Below are 18,347 nucleotides of genomic sequence, written 5' to 3'. Positions count from 1 at the left end.
TCTGGCCTCTTTCCTGTAGGGACCTAACAGAAAGTAGATAATGCAGTCGTCATCTTCTCATGCAATTCAGTATACGATTCACGTTGGCATGAAATGGGAACTTAGAACTCATTAAAACATAATGCTTACTCCGGAGAAAGATTTGTTAAAATGAACACACTATAAGATGTTGTTATTCACTGTTTCAAAGAACAACGGAACAGAAGCCTGAAAAGGGAAGCTAAGCCTTGGCAACTTTTCTCCCGGGCTGTATCATCACGCATGCCCAGAACTGCTTCTCTAGGCTCAGTAATGGCTCCTGTGGCCTCCGGTTAGAACTCGCATTGTCCATCACTGCCTCGTGTGCTTTTTCCCCTTTCCTGTCTCTTCCTTCTAAATTGGCATGTCTCTTTGTGAACAATTGTTCCATGCGTTAACACTAAGATTTGCATATGATTTCATAATCTATGAAATGATTTTTAACACTACAAACATATAAACCCATTTCGGAGGCGGGTATTATTAGACACATTTTAAAAATAAGAAAACATTGTTGTTTTTTAAAAACTCCTTTCTCATGCTCTTGACACATATTAATTAAAAGTAAGTATTGTGAATGGATATATGAGGTTATAAATGTGCATGTATTACACATATTTTTCCTTTATCCTCTAAGGAAACTCCAAATAATTTTCTGAGATAGAAAATAAAATCTATGGAACACAAGAGAATATAAATAAGAAAAAATAATAATGTAAGTGTCATGATAAACAGAGCATGTGAAACAACATGTAATCAATGTGAAATTATCAAATACTTCTTCTGGAGAGGTAGTATTATCCAGACCCTCATCATCTAACACCCAGACAATTATAGAACCTTCCTGCCTCTGTAATCTTGATACTCTCAAATATATCTTTCATGCTATTGTTGAGATGATTTTTCTAACAGACAACTTGGTCTTTCCCTCCTTCATATATTTCAACAGTGTTGAAATATCTGCAGGTGAAAGTCTACTTCTAAGACCCTTCATGACCTGGCTGCTACCTAATTATGCACCTATTCCTGTTATACACTCCCCCTAGCTTTACCCACCTGGAGACCCTTCTCATAATGGTATGTTCTGGTAACTATTTGCAATTTCCCTAAATCCTCCAGGCCTTTGTTTATGCTATATTCTTATTCAACACATAAACTTAACTTTGTCACATAAATACATCTTAAATCTTTAAGATTCTCTCTTATTCCAGGAAGTCTTCCCTGATACCTACTGTGGTAGATGTAATGTGTCAACTCATTGCCCTCTTCAATACTAAAGCACTTTTTCTTCCACCACCGGGAAACGTTGACTGACAGGTTGCAGCTGAAGTCCCCTTTCCAGGCACTGTTCGTGGTTAAAGAAAAATTAGCGAGTGTGGTAGCACATGCCTGTAATCCCAGCTGCTTGGGAGGCTGAGGCAGGAGAATTATTTGAACCTGGGAGGCAGAGGTTGCAATGAGCCAAGATTGTGCCATTGCACTCCGGTCAGGCCAACTAGAGCAGAAACTCCATCTCAAAAAGAAAAAAAAGGCACATCACCCAAGATTACTCTTTCAAGATAGTTTGTATCTAATGAGTAGTCAACATAAAAGTATAAAGACTGTCTTGCCTCAGTTTAGGGCAATTCTGAAGAACCCATCAAGATCTAAAATTCCACTTGAGGTTAGTTGAGGTCTTCACCATGACTGCCTATGAGCCCTGCATCTCCCTCTGCCCAGTTCTGCATGCTTCACTCTGCCACAGATCCTGGAACCTCTCCCCTCTAAACCTCCCTACACTGATTTCCCAGATAAATGCATCATCCTCATTCTTAGGCCAGTTTGGATGCTCTGTGTTCCCATTGATCTGTAGCACTCTGGATAACTATCCAGGATCCAAATCCTGTTATAAGTCATTAACAACTGGCTATTAACTATCTCTAACTTTTGGGTACTCTCTCTCTCTCTCTCTCTCTCTGTCTCCCCCCCCAGCCACACCCCCTCTCTCCCTCCCTCCCTCCCTCTGAGCATGTGTGTGTGTGTGTGTATGTGTGTGTGTGTGTGTGTGTGTGTGTGTATGTGTGTGTGTGTGTTCTAACCTTTTAAAATGTAGAGATCATTTTTGGAAAAATTCAAGATATGTAACTAATCTAGCCAAGTTACTAACTAACTATATTTGAGGCACACATACTATGCACCAAATGTCTTGTTTTCATACTATGCACCAAATGTCTTGTTTTCACAAGAGAAAACTGAGGTATAGGACTTTGCACAAAGTCACAGGCACTGATAAGATGAGTAGGAGTCTGATTTGAACCTTGGTCTTGTAACTACCCACTCAAATAAAGAGAAGTTCATCAGTTAATTTCTAGAATTCAATAAATTCAAAACACATATTCTAAGATATAGTATATGTTTCTTCTAACCCTACTTCTCTCTTTAATAATTTGAATGTCTTTGGACACATTGTCTTATCTTTCCAGTTTTCAATTTTCTATTCTTACAAGTATTTGTAAAGCATTTTGCAGCTCAAAAATTTTCTAGACTAGAACTATCTTTACATGTGCTTTACTTTCTATTTTTATGACCTTTCAATTCTTCGATAAAAAATTAAATTTTGATCTCTCTAATAAATACCTGAGAGTTTATTATCAGTTTAGAGATACAGTGATGTTTTACTTCTCATGAAGCTTTGCTGGTTCCAATAAATAAAACTAAAAAAAGAAATATACAACCACTGCTGCAACAATAAATACTTTAAAAATATTTTAATAATAACAGATTAATTGTAGGGTTGAGGAGACGCTGTGGTCCACTGGAAGGAGCTCTGGAATAGGAATCAGGATGTGGGGGCTGAGAAGAAATCTGGCTTCCCCACCTGGGAAACTGGCATGGTTGTGTTTGTCACTGTTCAGTCAGGAGAGCCAGAGCCATGATGAGACTTATGGAAATAAGGTTAAAACATATGCTTGAAACCTGGCATGGCAGACAAGCCAGACCTTGTGAAAATCTAAGAAACCAAACACGTGCAGCCACCAAAGTGGAAGCACAAAAGGGAAGATCTACAGAAATCTGTTGACTTGCTGTAGCTCCATTACATGTGGTTGTGCAGTCAAGCATCTTGTGGTGGGTCTGGAGCTGTTGCCAGCATCAAGAAGCCAAGCTGGATGCTAAGTGGAGAAATGGACAGTGTGGAAGCTGCCAGGCATCTCTGCCTCTGGACTTCACCATATCTGATGATGTACTGAGAGACAGACCACTGCTTCACTTTCACCTTCCAAATCCCACACAAAGTTCCCTTTTAGCCAACCCCAGCCTAGAACCTTATAAGGAAGACAATTCAGGGAAATGGAGTAGCCACTTTAACCAAGTTGACAATAACACAATCTAGCAGTAACTTGGACAAATCACCTATTACTTTTATGCCTCAGTTTTCTTATCTTTCGGTGAGAATGATATCCTGGAATCAAGAAGAGTATACAAATATACTTTGTATTTGGTAAACTTAAATATCATACAAATACAAAAGCCATTTAGACACTGGGTGTAGTGGTTCATGCCTGTAATTCCACTACTTAGGGAGGCCAAGATGGGAGGATTGATTGAGGTCAGGAGTTTGAGACCAGCCTGGGCAACACAGTAAGACCTTTGTTTCTACTAAAAATTAAAAAAATAAAAATTAGCTGGGTGTGGTGATACACACCTATTGTCCCAGCTACTTGGGAGTCTGAGGCAGAAGGATTGCTTGAGTCCACGAGACTGAGGCTGCTCTGAGCTGTGATTGCACTATTGCATTCAAGCCTGGGTGACAGAGCATGACCCTGCCTAAAAAAATAAATAATAAAATAAATAAAAATAGAAATAGAAAATGAAAGAAGCAAACAGATTTCTTTTTAAAAAACCATGGTCAAAAAATATATTATTGAGTCAATAAACAACTTTTAATTATATATTCCATATTGAAATCACTACTCTTGTCCCCAAAAGTGTCCTTGGCTGATTGGTAGTTGTTTATTTACTTGGATTCAGGATCCCATCCATCTTCACTCATTGCATTTGCAGTCATGTCTCATAAGTCACCTTTTACCTGGAAGAGTCTACCACTCATCTATCAATTATGTTTTTCAAGACTTTGGGTCAGCTTTTCTTAGAACACCTCTTTTTGACTATTTCTTCCCGATTAGATTCAGATTAAAGCTTTCTTGAGAAGAATATTACATAAATGATATTGTCTGTTTCCCATTCTATCACATCCAAAGGCACAGAAGATTAATTTGTTCCATTATTGGTTGGGCTAAGCTTAATCACCTGTTTTTTCCTTTCTTTTCATGAATACCTACTCTCCCAAAGAAAATTCTTACAAAGGATCATAATGTATAAAACATAAAGCTGATCTATTTTGAAATGGCTGTGGGAAGGTAGTATAATGCCGCCTCTTGCTATTATTGCAAACAGTGTGGCACAGTTTAAAAACCATTGTGTTATATTATTATAACTAAAAAAGGATTTACCAACTGGAAATAAATTTCACTATTTTTAAATATAAAAAGAAAACTATATTATACATTTTCAGCCTTAATGTTAAAAGGACACAATTTTGGTGAAGGTATTCCATTAGAAAGTCATTTTGCTGTGATTTTTTTCAGATCTTGGGAACAGTTTTTCCTTACAATTCATTATTTTGTTGTCTTTTTCTGCTATTAACTTAATTAGTAAATCCTCTATCACGGATGGTGTCATGAATCTCTCTTAAACAATAGAAAATTTGTATTAGTCAAATCTGAATGGTAATGTTTAACAGTTTTTTTAATGCACATCTTATTGTTACACTCTTACTACATAATTTATAGTGCACGTTTTGGAGATATTTATATTTTATTGACTTTATATTATTTATTGAAGATAAATGATATTGTTAGGTTAGAACTGACTAATTTCTTTTTTTTTGGAGACAGAGTCTTGCTCTATCCCCCAATGCAGTGGTGCTATCTCGGCTCACTGCAACTTCTGCCTCCTGGGTTCAAGTGATTCTCATGGCTCAACCTCCCGAGTAGCTGGGATCACAGGCGCCTGCAACCATGCCCAGTTAATTTTTGTATTTTTAGTAGAGACAGGGTTTCACCATGTTGGACAGACAAGATGAGCAGAGTTTTAAATCAAAACTGTGAAGAAAACAACTTGAAAATAATTTGGCCATTAAATATCTTTTTGTACAAGGTTTGTTTTTGGCCAAGATCTTCATTGGGAAGTAGTTTGATGCAATTTGTAAAACACTGTATCAGGAATCCAGAGACATGAACTCTAGACTTGAATCTGCAGTTACTTTTCTGAATAACCTTGGACAATTTGCTTCACTTTTCCAAGTCCCAGATCCTCAGGAGTAAAATGAGGAGGTAAGGCCAAAGTTCTTTCCAGTTCCCCAATCCATTTTTTTTAAAAAAATTATTAAAGTACTCCCATGTTGTGTATGTATTTCAAGGACAAAACAAATTCATGTGGATTGAAATGAATTCTCTTGAGACTCTTGTGTAAATTTAAGCCCTGCATTTTTGTAGATATTGCAAAACTTGTTTCCTCCCCACCTTTATTTTTTAGTAAAATGTTTCTTATTTCTCTGATCCTCTGGACTACATAGTCCTGGATGGGACTAGTAGCAAATATGATGAAATACTAAGAGGAAAGTGATTTTTTTACAGCAGTTCTGGATTGATAAAGGTAGGAAAAATATATAGGAAATCTCCTGGCAGTTTCTATTTCACTGACTTCCTAACATAGATTTTCAAACCCAAGGTTTTAAGGAGTTTTTCTTTGTGTTTTCAAATAAATTCTTCAACTTGGAAGATGTATTACTTTTATTTAGACTGTGGTTTTTGTTTTGGTTACTTCCTAACACAGAGAAGGACTTGCTTTAATCATCAAAATTTACATTGTAATCCCCTTGACTGAGATGAAATATTGAAGAGGAAAAGGCTTCCTAGGTCTTCAGAGACATGGCATGGACACAGTCTTAGAGTCACTTTGTACCTTCTTTAGGTCTTTTTTTTTTTTTTTTTTTTTTTTTTTTAATGGAGTCTCACTCTGTGGCCTGGGCTGGAGTGCAATGGCATGATCATGGTTGACTGCAACCTCTGCCTCCTAGGTTCAAGCGATTCTCCAGCCTCAGCCTCCTGAGTATCTGGGAATACGGGTGCGTGCCACCACACCTAGTTAATTTTTTTTTTTTTTTTTTTTGGAATTTTAGTAGAGATGAGGTTTCACCATGTTGGTCAAGCAGGTCTCGAACTCCTAACTTTGTGATTCACCCAGTGAGACCTCCCACAGTACTGGAATTACAGGCATGAGCCACTGCACCCGCCCCTACTTTAGGTATTTTAAGTGTCAGGAAAATCTCTTGACTTAAAAATGCATATGAATGTTAGCATCTAGAGTCTTGGATATTTTTTAAACTGATGAAAACAAATGCCCTCATGCTGTTAAGTTCTAAGGATTCCCAGAGGATTTCTGTCACAGAATGGGTAATGCTTGGACTCAGACCACTGCTGTCCTAGAAACATAAATTGGCAAAAGTTGCTAGAACCAGCTAGCAAACACTGCCTCCAAAAATGATCTAAGATGTCCTGAGATCCACTGCTCTAGATTCCCCTACTACTATTCATTGTCAAAAGATGAAGGCTCTATAAAATATTTATTGTACATTCACACGTGCTATTCTAGGATAAAATGTCCATAGAGATTTCAGTACAGTCATGTATACATGTGTTCATGCCGGTGCATACCCAAGTGTGATGGATGGAGTGGGGTCGGATGGTTGCAGACAGCCAAACAGGCAATTACAACGCCCTGAACACAGTCAGTTCACTTAGACAAATATGGTGTGACTAAAGAGGCCTAACCAGTTTTGGAAGGTTGAGAAAGCTTCCAAACAGTGACCTAAGTGTCATAAATATGGCAAACTGGTATTCGTTGGGGAATAGTTCAGAGATTGGGGTAGACAAAGGATTAGCTCAGAAGTGAGACTCAGCATCTCTTGCTAGGAAACTACCAGTGGTTAGGTGTTGCTTAAGCTTAGAACTAAGGTGGTAATAATCATGATACTAAGAGGGAGGAGAGTGAGGTGCGTGTGGCAGACTTGGGACAGGTAACCAGCCATGGCCTCTGGGGGCAATTCTTCTGATACGGCCTTTTCTCACATCAATTTTTCTCTCATTCAATACTTTGATTACTCTGTTTGGTAAATATGAGCAACAATAATATGCAAGCTACTGTGGATGAAACAAAACCCCACAGAACTCAACCTCTATTGTTCAAGAGTTTATTACCTTCGCCTTATTGGATTTTTTTGATCCTTTAAATCTTAGCTCAGTCCATAGAACTCATCTTCCTTGATTGGGTAAGGAGCCCCTTCCATGTCCTCCCACTGTGCTCTGTGCATGTCTTTATCAGAGTCCATATCACACTGGGTTGTAATTGCTGTTAGACTATAATCTCTAGGAGGACAGAAACCTTTTCACAATGCTTGGCACATGCCTGGAAAAAAAACATTTCCTAATAGATATACAAGAGACATATTGACAAAGTTGTTTTTACATTGAACACAGCTGGGTTTTTTTGTACATTCAGCACAGCTGACTAATATATGGCAATTTTTGATCTAGATGCCAGAAATTCAAAGAGCAACAAGTCAAAAAGCCTGCCCTCAAAGTTTTGTGGTATAAAATGACAGTTTCCACGAAGATTTCTCATTAAGTGCCACGTCTTAAGTTCCCCATATTGTTGCTTAAATGAGATGTGTTTTCTGGAACTCTTAACCTCCAGGCTCTTTTATATCTTTACCTGCCAATGATATGCAAGAATTTCTATGTTGCTTGATGGCAGGTAAATAAAAAAAAATAATAAAATTGTCCCACAACATACATTGTTCATTTCTCTTTTAATTGCTACAGTTTTGCTTTTATCTACATAACTTTACTAAAATCACTCTCTTAAAAGTTATTACAGTTCTTTTGAAATCAGAGTCTGCCTTCATTACTCTATGCAGCCAGCCAACCGCCATACATTTAACATGTTACTATTATTTTCCTGGCTCTAAGCCAGTTGTTTTCTTTCTTGAGTGTCCAGATAGGCAACCAGGGTGCCTGTTTAAAGTACAGATTTGAGTCTCCCATAAAGAGATTCTTATCCTGGGTTAGGACCTTGATCTCTCAGTCCTATCAAGTGCACCAAGATGATGCTGGTGCAGAAATAACACTTTGGTTACACCAAACAGACACACCATGTTTTCTCTTGTGAGGTTAATAGTTTAGGAGAAGGAAACAAAGTGTGATGGTCAACTCAAAAGTTTTAGCTTCTGTGTTTTAGCATGTCTGTTTGATTGTTTTGTTTTTTGATCAAGGAACCATGGATCTTAAAAAACAAACAAACCAAAAAGATGGAGCCAAGGACTTTCTCCCCCGAATAATGAAGAAACACAAAATTTTGTATAAATTTATGTGTGCTTCGACTTTACACTCACTGTCCCTGAGAAAGAACCCTTGAAATTAGGCTATCATTGGGTACTAAAAAAGAAGTGGTCAATTCTACTGGAGTTGGAAAGAGTACATTAGAGGGGATTAAATGGGACTGGGAAAGGCTTCATAGAGGAAATCCTTAGAGATTTGTGAAATGAGTAAGCATTCATGAGGCAAGTATGGTGGTTAATGGCAGGAGAAAGGACTTGAGATTCCAGCCAGAGGAGCAATGTGAACAAAATGCAGAGGTGAGAGAGAGCCTGCCTTATTTTGAGGACAGCAAGTAACTCGTATGTAGGGCTTTACTGTGCTGCAGATAACAGAGGGCTAGAATCCATGATAAAGAGTTTGGACTCTAGCTTATACTGATTGTGGAGACAAATAAGCACACTGATGATTTTGGTCAACAGAAGAATCTGCTAATGCATGCTAAAAGCTTATTTGCAGACCTTATAGCAATACAATGTCCAAGTACAACAAGGGAAAGTATTTCCTCTTTGCAAGAAACCTCAGACAACGCATCTCAATGGTTTTGAACATTTGTTCACCCTCTCCTCTATCTGCCCGGAGGGAATGCTAGAAAGAAAGTTTCTTACTGCTCTTTAAACAGAAATAAAAAATGAGAACAAATTTACCTCCAGAGTACTTGTTTAGACTGAAAAATCACCAATTTCAATCACAAGTTTTACAAGGTCCTGACTTAATTTTTGGTAACAAAGCAAAACCTATAAACTCTCTGAGATGGCCATTGACCTGGTCTTTTAGGCACCACAAGAGGGTCAGACCAGAGAGGCACTCACTTGAAGCTGACTCTTTCGGTCACACATGACACCAAGGGAATCCAAGTATGTTTAAGGGACTGTGTTTTTAACAGGGGTCTTGGTAACGCATAATTCATTTTTGGCACTCAATTTTTTTTTATGTATTCTTAAAAAGGGAAGGAATACTGGAAAAACTTCTTATTTTATTTTGAACTAAAAACACCATCACTGTAGCATGTATTTCTGAACTTTGGGAAATGTTTTATTGTCACAGATCTTATATATATATATATATATATATATATATATATATATATAAATAATATATGTACACATACATACACGTACATACAAAATAGAGGGAACTCTCTCAGCATTATCCAAAGGCACACAGCAATAACAGTATGTTGGTTTGCTATTTGCTTTGGAGGAAAAATTTATCATGAGTTTTGAGCATATGCAAGCTTCATGTCTATCACTGCAAAACACTAAGAACTGTATTTTAACAGTTTTGAAACAAAAATTACTGCTAATAGTCAAGAGCTTGAGAAGACCTGAGAGGTTAATAGACTCATTTTATCTAAGTTCTTTAAGGTATTAATGTTTGTAAGTGAAGGGGAGACATTAAAATTATATTTTTACAAACTTAGATGAAAAACCAGAGTGCAATTTATACAAGATGTTATACAAGCTAATATCTAAAGCAATCATATTAGAATGAAACATTAAGTGAAACTTGATTTTCTAAAGTTTTTCAATACTTGAGGTAAGGTTTTCTGTAGCTTTGGAAATTTATCTTTCTTAATCATAGCACATATTCCCAGGACCATCACTATCTCAAACATTTTTCATCTTTTTTCACACTTTTATGTACATCTTCCATTACACATATTCCAAAATAAATAGCATGTCTACCTCAGGACATCTGCAGCTTCTGAAGCAAATAAGATAGTCACTTCCTTCTTAGCATAATGGTTAAATTATTATGCACATATTCTGGTGATTCTCCAATAATCCAATTCCCTGTGAAAACAAATGACACCAATTATGGAAGATTTAATGAGAAAAAGTATTAATTGCTTTCAGCAAGTGGACGTGAGAATTAAAGGCTAGGTTGGCATGGATGATCTTTCCAGGAATTTTTTTTTGCCAGTATCAATTATGAGTAAAGAAAGGAAAGCCAAAAAAATATATTGGATTTAGTCCATAAAATATTATATGATGGCAAGAAAATTGTAGTGTTCTCAAAGGACTGAAAATTTATTAAAAGATAAACATTTGAATTGAAGGATTTTTATTCATACCATCTAGAGTCAAATTAACATAGACCTTAAATAGGTAGTCAGTGAGCAAAACAACTCTTTGGTTTCTTGTCCTTTACATTTAGTACTCTGCTTCCTCTACATAAAACAAGAAAAACTTCCAAAGGATATGGGGCCTCATGGGTTTGAGAAAATTGGTCCTTTTCATCTTTAATTTCTCCAGCTTATTGCCTCTGTGCTTGTCCTCATAAGCTGTATCTCTATCTCATTGTTTTTATCACTCTCAGAACACTTATGTATGTCTATAAAGGTCATATATGTTTATACTTGTGTTATTTAGACTTAGTCATTCACATAACTCATGGTTATTGACCTACTGTTTATTTTATGGTTATTGCTTAGGGAAGTTTGATTTCTTTAATCTGATTTTTTTTTTTGCAAATAGTCAAGGACTTTACTCTGCATACAGCAATCTTTTTAAGGGCTTTCCAGGTATCACCTCATTTAATAAAAATATTGGCAGGACATTACTATTATTAGAGGTATTTTACAGATGAGGCAGTTGAGGATTAGAAAGACTAAGAGTTAGATTGCAAACCCACACAGGTACACTACAAACTCTGTTACGTCATACTGTCTCTCCAGACACAGTGTTCATGATGCAGCCTTAACTTTCAGAAGCCAATGGCTTATTTATCTATCTATCCATTTTGTGTGTGTGAAGGAGAAGGAAGAAAAAAGGAAGAGTTTTGGTTAATGGCTTTGTTGTTGGTTATTTATTTCATTTGTACTTATTTTGTACCGAATTACCTATATCTGCTTGATCTGTATATTTTAATTTTTTAGATATCTATAAGTTTTTATCACAGCTTTAATTCTTGATTAGTCACACTGTACATTATCAATTCTTTTCCTACTCACATCCTCTTTTCTTTGGAAACTTCTTTCAAACATGTCTTTTCTGGACTATAGATTATTGTCATACAACTGATGTCTTAATATATTCACTCACATTTTCATAAGTACATTTATTTGGCTTCATGTATTTTTCTAGCATTTTCTCACATGTTCATCAATAGGCTATTGCAAGTAGGTAAAAAATTTCATTCATGCATGGACAATAGAGTTATAGAATATATCTCCAGGATGTGAAAAAGAGTGCTAACGTACATGCTGTAACATCCCTCTTGGCTAATGCTGCCCAGTTCTTTCCGTCGAAAGAGGGTAGGATTGGAGAGGTTGAATATGGTAGAGACAGCCCGGAAACAGCAACTAGGAGTCATAGTCATGTCAGGAAACTCTGTCAGATTGAGTCATTGCTACCAGCCTCTGAAAGAAAACCATGAAGGTCATTTTGAATTTCTTAGTAATTGTGAGAAAGATAAACTAGTTTCATATGGTGACAGGGAGAGAGCTCAGAGCCAAAATAAAAATCTGCTCAACTTGTCAGTACCTACGACCTTAAAGTTCAGATATCTGAGAGTCTGTTTACTGTTTAAAAGGGCTGAGGCCAAACTTCAGTTTGTCAAACAAACAACTCCCACTCTTTTCTATCATGAAAGAGACGCTTGGCCCCCTGAGTACAGTGAAGATGCAAAAATGTGAAAAGAGCGAGCCTCTTAAGTAGACAAAATTAGTAAGAAACTGGATTCATGAGATTGGGCTGCCCATTTTAAAGACAAGAAAGTTCTAGACTCTCTTGGATATTTTGAAGCCTGTTCTTCCATAATAGAACTCACTGTTGTCCTATATTCACTAGGAAATGTGATGATTTAGTCTTTTTAATTACTGACATTTCTAAAAGTGATTTAAAAGGAGTAACTATTTTATCAAAGATGACTAGAGAATCATGATGAATTTTAATGGACATCAGTTTTCCTATAAATGCACGTTGAAAAAAATAAAAGTGCTGACATTCTTTATAGTCATCCAACTGAAGGGACTCATATATTTTTTTCTTTATTAGGAGAAAATACACAGACAAGAATGAATGCCATAATTCTATTTTGTGGCTGCTTTTGTGGTCTCATCAAATTATATTCTCTGGAGTTTTTTGTTTTGTTTTGTTTTTAACAGCTTCCTTATGTCTGTCCCTAATGTTATTTTCTGTTATTTTGTTTTTATTTTCTAACATATCATCCTTCATGCAGGCCATGTCTACACTGGCTGAACACAGAAATGAATAACCAGGATTCCTGTGGTGTTATTTCGGGAGATATATTCTCACTAACGTTTTATGCTTTCAGTTTGCTTTCACTGTAGTCAGATGCAAAGCCGTCCTGTATATTGATTTTTCTTTCATAAAGTAAAAGTCTATTTGGAACAACTATTAGCTGCATAGAGAAAGCCATGGATAGTTAATGACACATAAGGACTTTACATATTAGCTAGAACCACTGTTGAAAGAACCATCTAAATGTTCTGTTTGAGCCTCAACTCAAATAAGTTTTTAAAATCTGATTACAGCAATACTTGGTATCAATGAATGACTGGTCCTTAATTTCCATGTAGCAAATAACCAGCTGTGGTTGTTGGCTTTGGGCCAAAAATCGGGACTCTGAGCTAGCTAAAGAGCTGCTAAGGAAGACTGAGCCCCTGAACTGTGCAGCAGACCTATCCTGGACTGCATAGTTTCTCCAGAAGTCCTTCTGGGAGTCCACAGAATCACAGTTGTCCTCATTTGCGAAGTTTTAAAAATAGTGTTTAGAAGACATGAATTTTATGAAATTTCATCTTTATCTCCCAGTGCAAGAGATTGTGTGTCTCTTGCTTAAGAAGAGCATAAGCCACTCCTCTGTGACATGCTAAGGATAGACATGGGGGAATGAATGCTACTTCATGTAAATTACAGGTGCTACTCAGTCTCGTACAGTGAAACATCCATTATTCCTCAAAGTATCAGTTTCTTCTACTTGTACATAATTTCAACCAATATATATCACTGTTTTTATTGCACATCTTGGGACTTCTCTCCATTTCTGCTTTATGTTTTAATGTTTAATCTGGGCAGGATCTTAAGGAATTATGATCACATGTTACTATGATGTTTCTTTCTTAAAAAATATAATTTTAGCTGAAACATTAACCTTAAGCATATTTTTATTTTGAATTTGCTTTCAAATTGTTTTCAGTTGGCTATTCATACAATACAAATAAATCATTCAATAAAATGTAAGGAATAATAGTAATTAAGACACAGTCTTTTTTCCCTTATTCTATATACATAATGCCTTGCTCATGTTTTTATATTCTGAAGTTTCTGAGAAAATAAGAACAAAAACAAAACTAGAAAAATGAAAAAGGATGTGAGAGAGTGTGTATACACACACACACATCCCTACATACATATTTTTTAATTATTTGAGTTGGGTGGGCAATGAAGTGGATACCGAGGTAGATACATTGAGCAACTAACTAAACGAGATGCAAAAGCTATCTTTCTGAAAACATGGACCAACTAGATTTTGATATTAGAGTTATTTATATTTGAGTTTGCTTTTGCTTGATATCTTGAGATTACCAAAAATTAATTACTTAGCACACCCATCATCTAACTATTCAATAAACATTGAGGCCTTCTCTATCTCAGAGACTGTTCAGGATTTCAAGATTCTGGTGATTCAAAGATGAGTAAGACATAGTTTATGCCTCAGGGAGCTCACTGTTTATTATGGGAAACAGATAAGTGAAAGACAATTAAAACACAGCAAGTAAGCATCTTCATAAACATGCTGATTTGATGCTCTTTGAGGTTATACTCGAAATAAATCTTAAAGGATGGATGGGAATTCAAAAGCTGTTCAAACCTGGAGAATACCTTCTAGAAGGAGAGGATGGTACTTGCAAATGTATGGAGAAATAAGAGTGGGTTGCTTAGAGGGAATAAGTGAGTGGGTAAGGCTGGAGCACTATGTGTATGTTCAGAAAATAATAAGAGTTGGGAGGGCTGTGGTGGGTGAAGCATGTGAAAAAGTAGACAGTAGACAAGCATTAGACTTCAAAGGCCTTGCAAACCACAGTAAGGAACTTGGGACTTTATCTTTTGAATTTTGGGGGAACAACGGAGTGACTTTAACCAGGGTAGAGGAATGATGAGATGCATGCTTTTGAATGAGCTGCATGGACTTCACACGGAAGGGAAAGAAAAAATGAAACTCAAAGCAATGAGACTAGTTGTAAGTCTTCTTTGATAATCCAGAGAAGAACTGCCAAGACTAGAAACTGACCTCCAAGTCTTAAATAGATCTGGAAAAATGTCACTTTACTAATGGAGCCTAACATCTCATTGATGACATTCATATGGGGAGCGATCAGGAAAAAATGTGGATTTTATTGTAATCCTAACACCTATACCAGCACACATATATAGAGATACCTGAAGGCAGCCTTCATCTTGTGACAATTGATGATATATTCATATAATAGCTTCCAAATGATGTTAGAGAAGAAAATTTAATGGCATGAAAAAGTAGTCATGAAATTATATTTGAAAATCATCTCAATGGAAACGTGTAAAGTATAATTCTATTTCCATTTGTATTTCCACATGAGGAGAGATTGTTTTTCAAGGATACCTCTAAAGAGAGAGATGAAATGGGGCTGTGGGGAAAAGCTTTACTTACGGCGTTCAAAATTTTTATAAGGATGTGTTCAGATAGGCATATATTTAAAAATAAATATTTTATATTTGAAGGGGATAAACGAGAAGACTAAAAATCTATATGACAAGAGTATTTATACTTGATAAGATATGGGTTGATTTTTATTTCTTCTTTTTGCTTTTCTTCTTAAACTTGTAACTGTGCATTTGTATTGCCTTGATTACACAAATAAATAATTGTAGATTATGAAACTTAGATTGTAACTCTTTGTGAAAGGATAAAATATAAACTATGTATTCAAGCACATAGCAATCTCTCATTTAGAATTAAACATTTGTGCTGAATTCCCTGCAAAAGACACTATAGAAAATAACTGCCTCCTGGAAAGTCTGTCTTTATTAGTGAGCTTCAAGCTGCTGCAGAGAAAATGGTATTGACTTACCATAAGAAGGAAGGCCATTGCAAATCACAGAGAAACAAAAAAATCAGAGTTAAAATTGCCATTGCTCATTCAAGAGCACCTATGGGCTCCACTCTCCCAGTCCCAGTAGAGCAGATTTCAGTTTAGGAGAGAGGCATCTACTTAATTTTGGAATCATTCACTTAGTCTCTCAATTCTGATTCTAGTCTTCACCAAACAACTAACTTTCTGATTATACTTTGGCTTTTGGTGTGAAATTCTCTTTAAGAAGAGCATGAGACTGGGTCCCCACCATCCTCCTACTTTGACTGCAAATGGAGGCCTGACAAAAGTCTCTGTTAGTTTTGCCAGTGTGTGTCTATCTTTGGGAGACTGAGGACCTCCAAAAGAGCAATTAAATTGAAACTTCCCGCCAGCTCTGTAAGGTGGTGCATTCACCCAGGTATATGTCCCAAAACTCCCTTTGGTGATCTGTCACCTTACTTTCCCCTGGTGAAACCTCCCTCCACTTGGGCTGGCTGCAGCCTCAAATGTGAATTGACAGTTAAAAAATTCTACAAAATTTTCTCCCACTCTGTAGGTTGCCTGTTCACTCTGATGATAGTTTATTTTGCTGTGCAGAAGCTCTTTAATTAGATCCCATTTGTCAATTTTAGCTTTTGTTGCCATTGCTTTTGGTGTTTTAGTCATGAAGTCTTTAACCATCATGACACATGTATACCTATGTAACAAACCTGGACATTCTGCACATGTATCCCAGAACTTAAAGCACAATTTAAAAAAAAATCTATAATTTCGCATCACCAATGACTTGTAGCCTACCTCTCAGAGTTTTAAAATATAACCTTTTATATGATAATTCAACATTAGAAGAGTATTTGTACTACTGTGAACCAGAAGCTCCATTAGTTTTTGAAACTAACCAAAGCTGACCGAGGTTTAATTGTATAGTTTGCTCTGGCTCAAAGTCTCTGCAGAGTATTTGTAAAGTATTGCACAAAGATGCATTAATATTGTTCTTTGCTAAAAATAATATCAAACAATACAAACAATAGGATATATGCATATACCTAGATGCAAGCACAAGTTAAAATATATCTCTAAATATGAATTGATCTTTATTATTCTATTTCAAAATAATGTGATGTTTTGCTCACAGCTAGCCAAGGTTTTAGAAGTGTCTCACTCATACAGAGATATGAATCACCCATTAACTATAGTGTGGGTGGATAGGATTCATAAATAGAGATAGTGACCTATATGGATTTGAATATAGGTCACTACCTATATATGGTATGACCTATATGGATTTGAATATTACTACATGATTCTAATCAAAACATTGTGCTGATATGGAGGAGCAGTGTTAGGTAGAGTTACAGAGAGAGGGGCTGGAGTCTTAGCCAGAGAACACCTTGAGCATCAAGCTGTCAATGCCAACAAGTTCAGTTTAGCTACTCTAAGCCCTGAGGAGCCACTGAAGGACTTGAGCAAGTTTGCATTTGTTCTAAGCACTACATTGCCCAGAAGGATGTGAAAGCAGTATGTAAGATCAATAGGAAATGAGCAGATACCAGATAGGGCAACATATTTGGCAACCATTATGATTTGTCCACTAGTTCTTAGATTCTAGGATAATACTTGACTAAATGTCCTCTTTGGACAGTCTGCAAAGAGAAATCTGAGATGCTAATTGAAAACAAACATTGCTGGGATTAGTAAATAAGCCTTTTTAGCTAAAGATCAGATGATTTGTTACATGCACAACCATTAGAGAGCCACTGATCCAGGTTAATGCAAGTTTTATGTAAGAAATATTTCTAGATAGTAAGATAGGTTCTTCAAAGAATGCCATATTAAACAGATGGAATTTTGAACTTAATTTTAGAGATATTTCTGGAATATAAGCCCCTCAAAAGCATGGATTTTTCTTTTGTTTTCTGATATGTCTTAAGTGCTTAGATCAATGACTGGAATATAGTTTGTGTTCAGCAAACATTTGTCCAGGGAATGCATAATGATTCAACGTTTGGGTTCTAGACTCATACAAGCTAAATTCCAGCTTACATAGGTTCTCTAAACCTTGGTGTACAAATTGGGGATATTAATGTCTACATCACAGATTTAATATAAAAATTTAATCACATAACTAATGGAAATCATTTAGCTTAGTGTCTAGCACAGAGCAAGTCCTCAGTCAATGAGACTTACTCCTTGTGTTGCTATTAATAATGTTTAGCACATCTGCAGTATTAGATATTAATGGTTTAAGGGAGTGACATACTGAATTGAAAGTTATTTATGTTTGGAGGTTAACACCTGTGTTAATAAAATAAACCCAGGTTTTTATGTTTTCTTGATCCTGCATTATCAGAGAACCGTGTGAGTTTGAGCATGCATAATGAAACGAACTTTTTTCTTCCTTTGTTCTTTTGATTCAGATAGTTAGGGTTTTATCATGGTTTGTTGGAAGGGTTGAGTTCAAAGAAAGAAGAAAATGATGAAAAAGGCAAACTATTCAACAAGTTGGTCTTCTGGGTTCTGTTATTCTGTCGAATGGCTTATCTTTCTTTTTTTTTCTTTTTGACTTCAGGTTGTATTTAAAAGGTCACACTGGGACAGCAGGAAAACAGAGCAGCCTGACCTTACACGGTGCTAATTTCAGCACTAAAGATGCTGATAACGACAACTGTATGTGCAAATGTGCCCTCATGTTAACAGGAGGTAAGTCCTATGGGGTCATTCTCTAAGCTATGTTTCATTGGTTTGGGCTTAGGGTTTTTATCTATGAGAAAGGA

General features: G+C 36.3%; 1 protein-coding gene across 5 annotated transcripts in view; it reads left to right on the top strand.

Annotated features, from left to right (window-relative positions):
• The window catches only part of ANGPT1 (angiopoietin 1), a 245,078-nt gene that overhangs the window by 212,869 nt on the left and 13,862 nt on the right, over nucleotides 1-18,347 (top strand). For 4 of the 5 annotated variants that reach the window (XM_032251643.1, XM_032251667.1, XM_032251659.1 and 1 more), the window contains exon 8: nucleotides 18,143-18,273. In XM_032251643.1, the coding sequence (XP_032107534.1) occupies nucleotides 18,143-18,273 (131 nt within the window). Of the gene's footprint in view, nucleotides 1-8,389; nucleotides 11,298-18,142; nucleotides 18,274-18,347 lie in introns of those variants that run through there. The other variant, XM_032251650.1, reaches the window with a different exon arrangement.

The sequence above is a fragment of the Sapajus apella genome, unplaced genomic scaffold, assembly GCF_009761245.1.
Source record: "Sapajus apella isolate SASKATOON/1434 unplaced genomic scaffold, GSC_monkey_1.0 scaffold3, whole genome shotgun sequence".
NCBI lineage: Eukaryota > Metazoa > Chordata > Mammalia > Primates > Cebidae > Sapajus > Sapajus apella.
Note: the sequence above shows the minus strand (reverse complement) of the source record. Positions and strands in the feature narration are given on the sequence as shown.